Source organism: Parasteatoda tepidariorum, chromosome X1, assembly GCF_043381705.1.
Source record: "Parasteatoda tepidariorum isolate YZ-2023 chromosome X1, CAS_Ptep_4.0, whole genome shotgun sequence".
Taxonomy (NCBI): Eukaryota; Metazoa; Arthropoda; class Arachnida; order Araneae; family Theridiidae; genus Parasteatoda; species Parasteatoda tepidariorum.
Window position 1 is genome coordinate 6,061,829 of NC_092214.1, and position 16,416 is coordinate 6,078,244.

The following is a 16,416-nucleotide window of genomic DNA, read 5'->3' on the forward strand; positions in this document are numbered from 1 at the left end:
TGATTTGTAGGAGAAAAATCACTTGCATTGCTGAAAATTAATTGCTTCAATTTCATGGATGTCTTTGATTTTTTAAGTTAATTTTTTCATCATTAAGTTCACAAAAAACTAGGTCTCTATTATACCTATCTCCATTATTTTCTTGCTCAACATTAATGAAGAAAGATAAAATTCTCGGAAATCAAACAGTTTTTTTTTATTGAAAAACCAGAAAATTTTCGTTACATTTTTATTTAGTAGTTGTTGTTCGGCTCAATCTGTGTCAGAAATTCGAAAAAAAAACAATCTACATACTTGTTTTTAATATTGTTCTTGCTTGAATTTTATCAATGTTTTTATTAATAAATATATTAATAAGAGCACAAATTTTAAAAAAACACATTTTATTGTTCACAATTAGAATATTACACTTACGGAGTCCAGTTTAGACCAAGTAGAAAACACTTTATTAGCAATTAAGAATTCATCAACATTTAAATATCACACAGAGAAAAAAATATGGTCAAAACCACCAGAATATGGTAACATTTACTGTGTTTCTGGCTCTATGAGAACATTAAAAAACTGAGTGATTTTTACCGAAATGCTTTGATAGAAATTTTGGCAAAAATAACATTAAAATATGTCATTATAATATGTCATAAAGTTTAGGTAAATGTGGTAAAATTTGAAAATTTTATTGTGATATCCTATAGTGTGCCATGAAAAACAATTTATCTTGGTTAAACCAGAATTTTGTTTTATTTTACCAGAAATGTCATATGGTGCGGATAGCAATTTTACCAGAATTTTTTTTCTCTGTGCTGTGTTAAAACCTTCAAATTTGGAGATTCTTAGTAAATGTAAAATATTTTTACATCGGATCAAAATATACTTACATCAAGCATTAGTTAATTCAATAAAAAAATCTAAAGTTCCAAGAAATGTTTAATGAAACATTGCAACGCAAAGTGAATCTTTCTTACTTATATTTTCTTTTGCTTGACATTTATTTATTTTGACAAGCAAACAATAAAAAGTACTTTTTACGCCAAGTAGTTTCAATTTCAGTAATTTCAACAACAACAAAAAATATGTTTGTTTTTTTAAGCTACATCTACCAACTGACAAACAAATATATTTCAAATACATCACATACATTTACGAACTCGAACTGAATTTTTGGATTCAGTTCGAGTTATGGATATTATCAGTTACAACAAACAAACAGTTATTCAGTTATGGACATTAATAGGTCATAAAAGACAATTTATTTTGGTTAAACCAGAATTTTGTTTTTATTTTACCAGAAATGTCATATGGAGCGGATGGTAATTTTACCAGATTTTTTTCCTCTGAGCTGTGATAAAACCATCAAATTTGGAGATTCTTAGTGAATGTAAAATATATTTACCTCGGATCAAAATATACTTACATCAAACATTGGTTAATTCAATAAAAAAAATCTAAAGTTCCAAGAAATGTTTAATGAAACATTGCAACGCAAAGTGAGTCTTTCTTATTTACATTTTCTTTACTTGACATTTATTTATTTTGACAAGCAAACAATAAAAAATACTTTTTACGCCAAGTAGTTTCAATTTTAGGAATTTCAACAACGAAAAAAATAAGTTTTTTGCTTAAGCTACATCTGCCAACTGAGAAACAAATATATTTCAAATACATCTACAAACTCGAACTGAATTTATGGAGTTGACAAAGCATAATCCAAAGGGAACGTGAAACGTAGCAGGGCAAAGAAATTTCGCATATAGCTTTTGATATCTCCAGGGAATGTAGAAAAACTTAAGATGTTCTTTCTGCATTCATGAAATGTCACTTCATCTTCGTTTCTTACATCCGCAGGGAAAGAGGTTGAAGAAACTTTCTCGAAATCTACTATTCATGAAACAATAAGTAACTGGATTGCAGCAGGAAGATGTATAGGCCAGTAACTGGAAAAATGAAATACCACTATATCCAATTTGCGTGTACACTATTGTCGGATCGAAGAGGGAGATAGTATTAATAGCATAGAGAGGACTCCAACAAATAAAAAATTCTAAGACAACGACAAAGAGCATCTGTATAATTCGTTTCTTCTGAATAATTCCACGTTCACTGTTGTTTTTTCGTATAGCAGGTGTTCCTGACGCATTATGCGAGGTGGCAGATGTTATGGTAGATGTAAACGTAGAGGCTGTTGAAGAAGCGGTGTTTCGGTTTATATTTGGAGATGTATTCCAACAATAGCGAATTTTGTGACCTGAAAATCATGAATAAAATAAAAAATTACTTGAAACAATGATCAAATCTGTATGTACAAAGTAATAGTTAAAAAGGCACATCAAACATACTCCTAAAAGGTAAACTGCTTTTTTTCAGGTTTTTACACTATATGCATACAGTCACTGGCCAAATTATTCGACGCTCTGTAAGATTCTATGTAAATTCTTAATTATCAGGTGTACTGTACAGCTTTATTGTTTTTACCCGACTAAAACCGGTTTGCACTTGTTGAAGTTCGTGCATCAATTGGTTAAATTAGACGATATAGAATGCAAATTTAACGATTGGATACATTCGACGATATATTATATAAATATAGAATATTTATTATATCAGGTATTATAAATAGTATATTATAATAATTAGACCAAATTATAAGACCCACTGTAATGTTCTAATAATTGCATGTCTTACAAGAGTTTATATGCAATACTTTTACATTTAAGAGTACGTGTAATGAGTTTTTATTCAGCAGATTTTTTATACCATTCCCATTTGTATTTATTTTTAGCATGTTGTATTACAATGTTAACCAATTGATACACAAATATAAACAAGTGTAAACCAGTTTCAGCCGCGTAAAAACAATAACGCTGTATGCTATCACCTGATATTTAAGATTTTGCATAGAACCTTACAGTGCGCCTAATAATTTGGCCAGGGACTCTATATTGGAAAAAATGCTTAAACTAATTTCTAACTAAATCTTAACTAAGTTATTAATAAGTTTGGTATGGCAAAGCGCCATATCAAATCTCAAATTAATAGATCATTGCCAAATAAAAGTATTGAAGGTTGAGGAGCGAGTATTATTTCAAAAAGGGATAAAGTAATGGTAATAAGTGACATTACTGAATAGGACATTCATAGATAATATAACTATTAGGAGAAGACACCTAATTCTATTTTGTTGTGAAAAAGCGGGAGACGTAAATGAAAAGACAGAACTCTTTTATTCCCAATGTTCCATCCTTATTGCAGAAAATCCCTTCCTTCATTGAAGAAAACATAGCAAGACAGGATTTCGTAATAGATTATTTTCTTTCATGTTTTCCAAAAAATGCCTCATTGAGAGCCCCCAAATATCCATTAAGAAGTTTTTTAGTACTTCCACGTTTTCCCTCGAGAAAAATAAACAAAAAAATAACTTACGGAAACATTTCCTTAATGTTTATATGGTGTTTTCGCAGATACCATGTCATTTTTCCAGTAAGTCCAGGAAAACTAAGATTGAGAGGGTATTTCATTGCGCGTAAGAACTTCGACGGCACTCAAATTATTTCAAAATAGAAAAAACGAACTTTTGAATTTGCATGTATACTGTGAAGCAAAATCAAATTATGCAGATAAATAAATGAAGAGAAAAATATTTCATTAAAAATAAACGAATGAAGCAAAAAATGTTTAAAACTAATGTCTAAAACTAAAGAAAGGCATTACCGCAACAGCCTGTTTATGAACCATGTTATGGCCAGTTGTGGCTAAAACTCCACAATTTCACGGTCTATGACATTATTGTGGCACTAAGCTTAGCAATGCGTCCCGACCACCTTAACTTCCCAGACAAGCAGGTACGCATGTAGCTGTAGCTCATTTACGTCGACTAGAGCTGCACAATGGGCTGTTGGCGACGGTCTGGGAAACATCCCTGAGGATGATCCGAAGACATGAAATCATAATTTTGATCCTCTGCAGAGGAGATGGCACCCCCACTTTGGAAATCCAGCGACCTGCACGCAAAGTTGAGCACTTTACGGTAGAGCAGTTTAACGAGGACCAATACTGCACACCCTCGGTCCCTACGCTGAATGATTCAAGTGTTCACCCACTAGCACACTGACCGCAGCCAGTGATGCTTGACTTCGGTGATCTGCTGGGAGCCGTGTCTTAACAATTCGTCCACTGCGGGACAGCTGGTACGCATACATCTGAAGCTGGATAGCTTCAAGTCGTCACTGGATATTGAACCCCACTCCTTCACAATGGCAGCTTAATACCTTAACCACGGTGCAATCGCTGTTCAATGCTTAGGTCTGAGTGATCATTATTTACCTTAAAAGCAATAAATTCGCTTAATCCAGATTATCTGAAATAAAAATTTTGTGTCAATTAGTCTTAATTCAAACCAATAATCCCTTTAAAATAATGCAAACATTTTCCTGACTGAAATATTGTAACTCACACAATATAAGTCTCTTAAGTTCCTTTTTTGAATGGTTTTATTTTAAACAAAATAATGAGTAGCATTTAAAATTAAGATTAAATAAGCTCCAAAGTTTCAAATCCTCAAAAATCTCAAAATGAATAAATCTTCATTGCGCTTTAAGATTCAAATGAACTTAGCTTGAATGAAAATTGTTTGGTGATGCTTAATAATGCAATGATTATAGAGATGAATTGTTTCCAATTTTTAATGACTCTACAAAGTTATTTATATTTATTTGAAAGATACATAAAAAATTTAAAATATCTACCATTTTGCATATATATAACACAAGAAGCTTATGGCCGTCAATGAGTAGTTATGAAAATCAAAATAACTTTGATAAAAATCGAATTTAATTTCTTAACTCAGAATGCCTGAAACCATATAAATCTAATCGAACGTAAAAAATTCAGAATAGAGAAATATGTAGTGAATTCTTAAAAAGAAGTCAATAATTTTGAAAGAAATGTTGCAACATCTCAAGAAAATTCAATTTAAGAACTTTTTCAAAAGGAAAAAAAAAAAAATTGCAACTCACAAATAATGAATATTTTACCACGGAAAAAAGTCTTCTTATCAATTTTAAAAATATAAATTTTTTAAATTCCGAGCTATAATCGAATTTGATATTTATTTTGAATAACTTGGATGAGATTATAACTTTACGGAAAGCAAACATTTCCTTGCGCGGTCGCAGATATTCTTGAAAGATTTGACGCATTATATTACCAAAACTAGAATTCCACTTGCCAAAAAAATATTTCACATTTGACAAAAAAATTTCTGATAATTTTACGACTGCCATACTTGATATAACCTATTTTGATGCGTTCATGTTTTTTTACGATTCGTGGGGATAAAAAATAAATTTCCTATCTTTATATTTTGAGAGATATAAATTTTTGATAAAGCATGCTCGCCTATAACTAGTACAGTATGTTTCAAAAATGAAATCTAAAAGTATTTGGTGATCAGCAGAAGACTGCATTCAGTACGAATTGGCAATTCTATATATTTTAAGAATTTATACTTGAAACTTTATTCTCAAGTACGTCCAAGTAAAACAGAATTCCCTTATTGAAAAAAGCGCTTTGGTACTTATATCTAACTATCGCAGAAACTTTATCTTGTTATACCATCTTTATTTTAAAGCATAACCTTTTATTTCAAATTTCTTGCACTGGGTTTGTATAACTATCAATAAGAAAATATAACTAGAATAAGTGCTCTCAAAAATTTATCGACCTGTTAAAGTGTCCGATATTATAAAAAGTATTAAAATTAAACGACTGAACTAATATTGTTAGAATGGATGAAAAAACATAACTTTTTATAAAGCATAACTTTTTATTTAAACTTTTTTGCTCTGTGTCTCATATCAAAATTAAAAAAAGTGTCAAAATTAAACGAGAAGTATCAAAATTAAACAACTGAACTAATATTGTTAGAATGGATGAAAAAACATAACTTTTCATAAAGCATAACTTTTTATTTAAAACTTTTTGCTCTGAGTGAGGTATAACTATCATAATAACTATCAATAAGAAAATATAAGTAGAATAAGTGCTCTCAAAAATTTATCGGCCTGTTAAAAAGTCCGATATTGTCAAAAATATCAAAATTAAACGACTGAACTAATATTGTTAGAAGGGATGAAAAAGCAATCTAGTACAGAAAATGTTTGTGTTTACACTAATCAAAAAACAAAAAAGATGATAGCCTTAACTACGACTGCTCATTTCTGTGGGATCAGGCAACACCTCCTAGAAAGAACAGGCCTCAGCACGGGTTACCATAAATATCCTTTAGTAGTCCAAACGTAATGACATATTTTGTATTTTCAACCACTGCGCAGCTTAGTACTCCTAACGTAATGACATCTTTCTTTTTTTTCGTCTACTGCGCAGTTAACTTCGTCACATCGGACTACTAAATTGATCCGTGCTGAGGCCTTTCTACTTCTAGGAGGTGTTGAATCAGGTTTCAGAGGGATTAAGGTATGATTAGTAGTTCAGGTCAAAAAAAAGGGTTGTTTTGGAGACATTTTCAACAGAAGGCCTTGGTTCACCCTAGAGTGAAGATGAACATAATCAGTGAACAATAAATATTTTTGTCTCTCCATTATTTCCAGTGCTGTTTGCAATTCCAGTGATTATTAGTACATTTTGAATTAAGAAGTAACGACGACATATTAAATTCTGAAAATTTGATAGAAAAAAAAATACTAACTAAGCATTTTCAAACAGGATTTGAACTATAAGAAATTCAAAAAATCACCAAAAAAGGTAATTACCTGCATGCGGTGATTCGTCAGAAGATATAACCATTGCTTGCCAGAGAGTTCGAATTATTAATGAATAAGTCACACTCATTAATACAAGGGGTAAAATAAGAAGAATGATATCAAGAAAAATTGTGAATGTTTTTTCCGCATTCAAAGACGGCCAGTTCTCCCGACATTTCTGCTTCTCTATAAAATAAAAGGAAACACATTTTTCATTCAAGTGAGCAAACAATACAAAATCACACAAGGACTTATAAAATTGCATTATTTCAAAAATATCCCAATTTTTTAGCGTTTGTACACGGAGAAAAGAATTCTGGTAAAATTACCAGACTGCATGGTAATAACATTTCTTTATAGGTAGGTAGATATTTTATTTATGTCGCACTAGAGGTGCACAATTGGCTATTGGCGACGGTCTGGGAAACATCCCTGAGGATGATCCGAAGATATGGCATCGCAATTTTGATCCTCTGCAGAGGAGATGACTCCCCTACTTTGGTAGCTGAAAGACCTGCGCGCGAAGTCGAGCACTTTACGGTAGAACAGCTTAACGAGGACCGGTACCGCAAATCTTCGGTCCATACGCAGGCTGATCAAAGTGGTCACCCACCCGATTACTGACCGCTTCGGTGTTCTACAAGGAACCGTGTCTTTGCGATCAGTCCACTGCGGGACAACATTTCTTTACATAAGTACTAAAACGCCTTTTTCAACAAATAGAACTCTGCTTAAAAAAAAAGCATAATTTTGGTTAATAAAACTAGAAATTACGAGATTAAAACCACACATTTGGTATTTTTTCCATTCATGTGCTAACAGTTGAATGGAAATTCTGGTTTTCAAAATTATATTTCTCATTACCAACATATTTCATAAAAAACACAAAACTGAAAAATAAATTAAACCGAAAAAATTACTTGTATGCCATGCTCAATGGTATCACGATAAAAACACCAAATTTTACCAGTTTTGTCAAATTTTATCACATATTATAAAATCATATTATTTTGTTAATTATACCAAAATCTTTTCCAAAGTGCTGCGGTAAAAATTACTGAACTTTTTAGTGTTCCCATTTAGCCAGAAACACGGTACATTTTACCACATTTTGGTACTGTGTAACCTTTTTTGTGTGTGTAAATGTTTCTATAAAAGTAGAAGATGCTTATTTTTGAGGAATCTAGATATTAAAGTATAACGATTTTTATTTGCAAGCTGCTAATCAAACCTTGGATTTGGAACCTTGAATTTTCTAGATGAATACGTAAGGTTGAGTAAAATGGTTTTTGCATTACTTTCTATAGCTCGCGAGCTGGTTCAAGTAAAACTCTCAAGTATTCAAAATTACGCTCATAGTACAGATAAGCTCTTAGCACATTTCACTTTTTTTCATAAAAATCCAATAAACTATCAAAATTGAATATTTTTTGAAAGTGTTATTGATGTCAATGCATATAAACCCAAGAAGTATTTTTTTTTCTTATTTCAGTTGTGCTGTTTAGTAATTTGAAGGCAATGAAAGGATGTTTTTCTTATTTCAAGGAAGGAATATTTCTGATAGGTTTGATCATACTTTTTTCTCAATGTACAGAAAGTATTTTTATACTGGGAAGATTAGATGTGTGTTGAATTATATCATAAAAAGAACATGGAAACATATACTGTTTCTCATGTTCTCCATTTCCATACAGTGAGACTTTATAATAACATGTTTCAACATTTTTATAAAGAAATGTTTTAAATGCTTCAAGAAATTATTGCTATGTTCCTTTATAACAGTTTCTTTAAATTTTTAAAATAATACGAATAAAACCAATTATTATTATTAACTGTTGTTAGCATTTTTAAATAATTTTTATTATTGAATAGTATAAACCAAATGTCATAAAAAATTTTTATAGGTTTAAAACATAGTTGCGAAAGCAATTAGAGTTGAAACTCCTCATAAATTAAAATAAGCTTATTTATAAAAATTTTAAGAGGAATTTCATACAAATTTTGAATGTCATCTACCTACTCCATCTATACGAAAATCCTGCTTTTTAATAATTTAGTTAAGATAGAACTTAAAATGCAAAACAGAAAAAAAGGTTGTTCATAAACTAATAAAAAAAAAACTAAAATGTTTGCCTATGAACTGAAGAAAAACAGAGTTATAAGTAACTTTAAAAATAAAATCCTAAGAAATATAAAGAGCACGAAAAAGAAAAAAAAAAGTCACATATGATTCGAATTACGTAATTTGAATTTAAGTAGCTCAGTAAAGCATAACCATATTTTGAAATGTTTGAAACTGGAAAATATTGAAGCTGACGTTAGCTATTATGAAGAAAACCTGAAAAGAAAATGTTGTTTTCCCTATAACATTTTATATAACGCGATTTTCGCCAATTGTAACAAGTACTATCTATGCTAAGAAAATTGAGTTGAGAAAGACGGTTTCAATATTTTATGAGTAAAACTGAGATGGTATACTCAATTTTCTCGTTTTTTCCCCCCAACTTTTTTTTAGTTGAAGTGTTTTGCAACAAAAAATGAAATATTTGAGAAATAATCGACGAGCGAAGAAGCATTTTTCTTGATGGTTATATTCGTAAAGAAAAATACTGAAACGACCAACATTATTCATTGGTCTAAAAGCACATAAATCGAGTTTTGTTCTAAAATTTTCTTGAGTTTTCTTGAATTATTTTTTAAGTTGAATTCCAAGTATGATTGAATTCAGTTTTAGTAACTTTAGTATCTAAAATTTGTATCGTGTTAAAACTAATACGATGAAATATTCAATCAGGTTATGTATCAGTTTCAAAATTATCGAATTACAGGGTATTGACAATGGACAGATATTTTGTATTCAATTGTAAATAACTTTGCTTTCAATGTGTAAAAATTATATTGCTATAAAAAATAAAACTGTTCGTGAGGAACTGCTTAAAGTATCAACTTACAAATTAAATACTATTTTATAAAGATTTACTAATTTGTTTAAATGGAAAACATGTTTCTTAATCACCGTCTTTTTCTATGTGTTTTCTGAGAATGAAGGTAAAAATAAAAGTCATATAACTGATATAATGATCATTAAAAATTAATATTTGCGGAGGGATAATTATCGAATTTCGTATCAAAAAAATCTCTGATAACTTTTGATCCACTGGCGACTTCACGGCATTTAAAATTTGACGATTGAATGGTAGGCATTTTAGTTTGTTTTCATTTAATATTTAATTATTTATTGAACATAGAGACTCTTATTGTTGTGGTATTATATTTTTCGGTAAAAATGTTGCATTTTTCAACGAATATTCGATAGCCTAGGCTATCCTATTCTAATTTCGAACTTCTAAACTAATTTTTTGGGAGAAGAAGGGGAATATTCAAGAAAAAGTTTATCTCAAATCCCCCTTCGAACTCTAAATTGTCATTCACACTGAGAAAAAAAAGTGGTCAATAGTTCCAGAATATGGTAAAATTTATCATGTTTCTGGCTCTATGGGAATAACAAAAAGGTCAGTATTTTTCACCGAAGCGCTTCGGTAATGATTTTGGTAAAATTAGCAATAAAGTATGGTTTTATAATAAGTAATAAAATTTGGTGAATGGGGTGAAATTTGGTAACTTTCTCATGATACCTTAGAGCATAGCATAAAAATAATTTATTCGGTTGAATTTACTTTTCATTTTTGTGTTTTTCATTGAATATGCAGGTAATTAGAACTATAATTTTAAAAAACAGAATTTCAATTAAGTCTTTAACATCTGAACAGAAAAATTACTAAATGAATGGATTTAACATCGTAAATTCTAGTTTTGTTAACCAGAATTATGTTGTTGTTGTTCTTTTTCTTTCGCCAGAAATGTCATTGCCATACAGTATGGCAATTTTACAGCATTATTTTTCTCCTTGCAGGATTATATATTTATTAAGGATGTGAACTCTTGTTGTTGTGGTATTAAGGTGACTCAGGGGATAAAGCGTTCGCCTTTCAATGAGGTGAACCGAGTTCGAATCCCAGCGATGGCTGATCGAAATGAATTCCGCATCCGGCTCGTACCGACCACAGTGTCAACGTAAAATATCCTCAGTGGTATACGGACCATGGGTTAGAGTCCTCTTGCCGTCAGGCTAACCATGGAAGGCCAAGAACATTAATTAATTTAGGAACATCAATTAAAATTATTCTTAATTCATAAAAAAAATGGTTTCTAATATTCAGATTTTTTAAAAGGAGTCTGAAAATAAATATTGAGAAAGAGATTTTAGTAAGCTTTGAGCAAATATTGAATATTGAATTTAATATTTAAAATACTTCAATTTAATGCAATTTCGCGTTATAAAAGGAAAGAAATTAAAAAGGAAGCACTTTATGTAGATGTGAGGTTGTGGTTAGCACTCACTACAACCTTTCTTAAAACATATGAAGTAGTTAATAAACAACTTCTATTATATATAAAATTAAACACCTTGGATATTCTATGTGGTGTTTAATTTTAAACTAGATAGAAGCTGTCAATTATCTACTTAAGGTGTTTGACAAGGTTGTTATAGGTGCACGCCATAACCTCTTTTTCTTCCTGGGGTGTTTTATTCATACACCTATCGGAAGTTGTTAATTATTAACATCAGGTATTTTATTTTATGAGTTAAGATATTTATTTACCAACCTAAGGTGTTTTATTTTATACTTCCCAGTGGTTGTGAATTATTAGACTAAAATGTTTGGCAAGGTTGTATAGGGTGCATGCCATAACTTCATTTCTACTTGAGGTGCTTTATTTTTAAACGTAACTGAAGTTGTGAATTATTTACCTTAGGTATTTATTTCACACCTTATGATATTATTCGCCTAACTAAAGTATTTTATTTTACACTTCATTGAGATTGTTAATAGTCTACTTAAAGTGTATGACAAAGTTGTAATGCGTGCATGCCATAATCTTAATTCTACCTGAGGTTGAGGTGTTACACTTATTATAAGCTATTATTTATCAACTTTAGGATGGGAAACAATTTCCTAAGGTGCTAAATTATTAACTTAAGGTAGTAAATTAGTATGAAAATAAAACACCTCAAGTAGATATGAGGTAAAATAACGTCAAATTGCAACCTCGGTAAATAAACCTCATTTTAACCTCAAAAACATCTAATTTTTTGCAAGGGTTTGATTTATAAGGTAAGACTCCAAAATTTCTTAATGTACATAAGAATTCTTAATTAAATAATTTGAGTAACACAATTATCGGCAATAAATAAATACAAAAGCAAAAAGTAACTAAGTAAATAAAATATAGCATTAATACAGCAGATGAGCATTTATAAGTACAGACGTATGAATAGCAATGAAAAAGATATTGGAAGCTGTCTTCTTGGTGTTAAGCTTAAGACATTTACCAGTTCCTTTTATCCTTTGGAGACTACTTAAGATGAGGATTGGCAGCATGCAAAAGAGAGATCCAATCCATACCACAGTAATCATTTTATAAGCATGGGAAAGAGTTTGCCACTTTCTAGATTTAAGAGGATGGCATATGGCGAAGTATCGCTCCACTGACATTGACACCAACGTCCAAGCACTCACACTTACGCTGACAGCTGTAAAAAAATGAAATAATAAAAGTTTATTATATCCATTATTATTTCGATAAAGATTATTATATCTGCAAAATGAAAGATTTTTGATAAAATATAGTAAAATTAAAAGAAAGGATGTAAGATTGTCAAAAAGGTAGCACTTTATTAAAAGAAGAGATTTTTGAAAAGATTGTTAAGTGAAAGGATAAAATATTATTGAAAAAATTTAAGATCATTAAATGAAAGGATAAAAAAATTTGGAAATGATTTAAGATTATTAAACATTGTATCAAAGAAAATGATGAAGATTTAACCTGATAAAAGCAGTTTTTAGGGAAATAAAATAGTTAAATATACAAGGTATCCAGCGAGTTAAAAAACCGAGTTCCAAATTAAAAAACTCAGAATCAAAGTATGATAGAAGAATAAAGCAAACGGTATTTAAAACGATATTTAAACGTTTTAAAATCATTATAACGACATGCTTATTATGATTTTAAAATTTGGTTTCAAAAGTTGCCTACCAGAGGCATTGTAAGCTGTAGCTCTTGAAACGATATTGTAGGACTATAATTTAATTGTGATATTCCAATACCTGAAACACATGTTGCTCAATTGAATACATTATTTAAATCTTAAAATCTGGTAATCTCCTTACATATTTCAATAACTCAATAACTGATCACTTTGATGAGCAATACTTGCGGTGCCATCTGTTGGTAAGTTTCGTAACTAAATTACAAAATTTCTGTATAAGCTCAGCTTTCAGCTGTTCAGCTTTAACAATAAGTACACAGTTTGTTTTATTCCTTTATCGTTATTCCTTTATTCCTTTATAATTTTAAAATCCATCAGTCTTCCACTGGACATCCTGTATCTCTTCTACAGTTCTTACTAAACCGCAATACGGATGTATTCCTTATATGTTCCCTATTTATTTACTTATTTTTTTTAATTTATTATTTACGAAATTTTTCCATAATTTTATAATTTCTATAGGAAAGAAGCGAAAAATGAAAATGAATAAAAAATAAATTTAAGAAAAAACTCATTCATTACGGTATTTACTGGTCAAATTGCTAGTCAAAAAGCCGTATTTGGTCCGTGCACGTGTGTTAGATTTATCCAGTTTTAGAAATTGCAAAAGCTATAAACAAGAAATCTGAACACTGGTATTGCATATAGTGAACCTTAATAATAATTAACATTCAACCGCGGTGGATGTTAATTATTATTAAGGTAGGTAGAGTGATCGCCTCTTAATGAGGTGGCTCTGATTCGAATCCCAGCTTTGGTTGTTACTAATTCTGCTCCTGGCTCAGAACGACTATAGTGCTCACGTAAAATATCCTCAGTGGTTGGTGGCTTATGGGACAGAATCCACTTGTAGTTGGACTATATATGGGAGGTTTCCGAGGTTTTACTCAACATGTAATGCAAGTGCTGGTTAATTCCATCAAAAAAACACCTCCACGAAGGCTAGTTTCTCCAAGTGCTTGATCCAGGAATTCTGTTGACTTCTGGGTTGGGTTCAAAATTACAAGGCTACGGAGTTGAACATTGATAGTTGTAAACTCAGAATTGGGTTGGTTGTTCAAAACCGGTTATGGAATAAAATATAAATAACATTATTAATACAGAGTATTCTTTATTAATCATAATACTTGGCCATGATAGCCTGGTTGGTTGGCGCTTGACTAACGATTGAATGGGAGTTCGAATCCAACGTGCCGAAGACTCCCCTTGTAGTAAATGGTGGCTGATACGCGTTAAATCCTTTGGGTCACAAGGTCCTCCATGTTCCCATAACAAATTATAACTCTGCGGGTACTGGATTAGAGATTGATCGTTCTATGATTTTGGTCAAAAGTGCGATCTGTGGATGAATGAATGGTTGTATAAATGGGTCCGCCTTATGTACGGGTGTGACGTATGGGTGTGACAGAAGTCGAATTCTTGGACATAGATAGCGCCACTGGGAAACAAGAACAATCGCACCCCCAGTGTCTTAATAGGGCGACGACAACAACATAATACTTCATTAACTCAGTTCAGTAAAAATCTAATTATCTTACAGATTTCAATGTAAACAGCTTGATATTTACCTTGGAAATAGGGTATCAGCTTGCAAAGAGCACTTCCAAATAAAAATTGTCTATATAAGACGCCAGTCAAAGTAAATGGCATGCAAAAAACTCCTAACAGAAAGTCGCTGATGGCCAAATTAAATAAGAATACATTCGTTACTGTTCTCATTCTCTTGTTAATTAAAAGTGTTACGATGACCAAAATATTGCCAGTTACGGCTAAAACAAAAATAATGCTGTAAGGGATAATAAGATGCCATGCACTGAAATCCTTAAAACTCAATGTTGAAACTGTAGAAGAATTTTTAAAGAATTCGTCTGTATCATTAAGATTCAGAGTAGAATTTTCAACATCGAGGCTTGTCACTGAATCCATCTTGCATTCGTGAAAAATCCTACTATCTGAAAAGAAAATATTTAAATGTTATTAAAATATTGATTTGAAAAGGTGCAAAAATTTACATTTTCTTATGCTTAAGTGGACGTGGACAAATATTTAATGTTGACATTTCAAATTTGAAAAAAAAAGTACTGTGTCAAAAAAAAATTTTTTTTTTAATTACTCTAAATAGAGAAAAAATGTGTCGAAGTAGCTCCGAAACAAATATAGCCGAATTCGAAAATACCATGTATCATAAATTGAAACGGCATATTGTCAGAGCAAAATGCATAGTTTCAAAAGTGATTTTCCTCTCTCATGGTTTTCCTCTCCATGTAACGCAAATTCGGGTTAATTCCATCAAAAAGTCCTCCACGATGGCAAACTTCTCCCAATACTTTATCCAGTAGTTCCCCAGTCATTTGGATTGGGTTCAGAACTGCAAGGTTTACCTTATATTTTGGTTCTAATTACCAGAATTATAGTCTTTTTTACCAGAAATGTCATTGTAATACACTATGGTAATTTTACCGGAATTGCTTTCGCCTTGTGTCGTTTTTAAATGATCTAGTATCTTAATTTAATAAACTGAATTCCGAAACAAGCATAATTGAACAGTGTTTTTTATGAAATTTTTATTGTCAAAAGAGAAATTTAGCGCTGATGTACGTTATTGATTAATATATTTGCCATAACCACTTAATTAAATTTATATTCGTATAACTATGTAATTTAGATAAGAATTTAAGAAAAAGTTTAAACTCCTTTGCAAGCAACTTTTCATTTATAAACATTTAAAACAATTAAAAAACCTAGTAGCTGTAACTTTAAATCTAATTATTACTTTTATGTAATATTTGGTATAATGTAATCCAATATTCTGCTTAAATTTCGAAATGATTAAACTAAAATTACTCTCATTTTATTTTATACGTTCATTCTCCCCTTAAGAAATTAAATTATTTTTCTTGTAAAGATTTCAACTTTAAGAAGTTTGGAATGAAAAAATTTAGTTATAGGTCATTTAAAATAAACACATAATAAATTATGGGCTGTAATTGTGAAGAGCTGGGGTTCGGTCCCCAGTGGTGGCTTGAAGCACAACCAGCATCAGATCGATGGGGTCCAGCTTGTCTGGTAAGTAAAGACGGGCAGCGACTACATTGCCACAATCATGCCATTGGTCACGAAATTGTGTAGTCTTCTCCTCCATGATCACCTGGCCCACTACGGGCTGTTGCTGCAATGCTTCACTTTTAATTAATAAATTAATCATCTACTAAGAACTTTTCATGTATTAACCATCCCTTTTTTTCATATTTAAACGCTTATTTAGCTGATAAACGCAAGATTGCAACCTCCAATGTCTTCAAGCATAATTCCGTGTTGTTTTTGTCTATCAGCCATATTCAAGTGAAATCAAAAAGATAGCACTAGTTATATAAGTTTCACATAGAAAAGTTCCTTTGTTGCTAGTTCTTTCATGGGCCTTTGTCATATATATAAATATATATATATATATATATATATGTTCAAAATGAAGAATAAAACAAAGAAAAATAATAGACATATGAAAAGAAGGGGGAATAATAAGTAAAAAAATAAAAAACAACAGTT

General features: G+C 30.8%; 1 protein-coding gene across 1 annotated transcript in view; it reads right to left on the reverse strand.

The window, feature by feature from the left end:
- Positions 1-366: 366 nt before the first annotated feature.
- LOC107440098 (cholecystokinin receptor-like) overlaps positions 367-16,416 on the reverse strand; it is a 122,570-nt gene continuing 106,520 nt past the window's right edge. Inside the window, exons 2-5 of the mRNA XM_071187641.1 lie at positions 14,439-14,822; positions 12,154-12,354; positions 6,768-6,944; positions 367-2,245 (exon numbers count right to left, since the gene is read on the reverse strand). Coding sequence (XP_071043742.1) covers positions 1,821-2,245; positions 6,768-6,944; positions 12,154-12,354; positions 14,439-14,796 — 1,161 coding nt within the window. The 5' untranslated portion in view covers positions 14,797-14,822 and the 3' untranslated portion in view covers positions 367-1,820. The remainder of the gene's footprint in view (positions 2,246-6,767; positions 6,945-12,153; positions 12,355-14,438; positions 14,823-16,416) is intronic.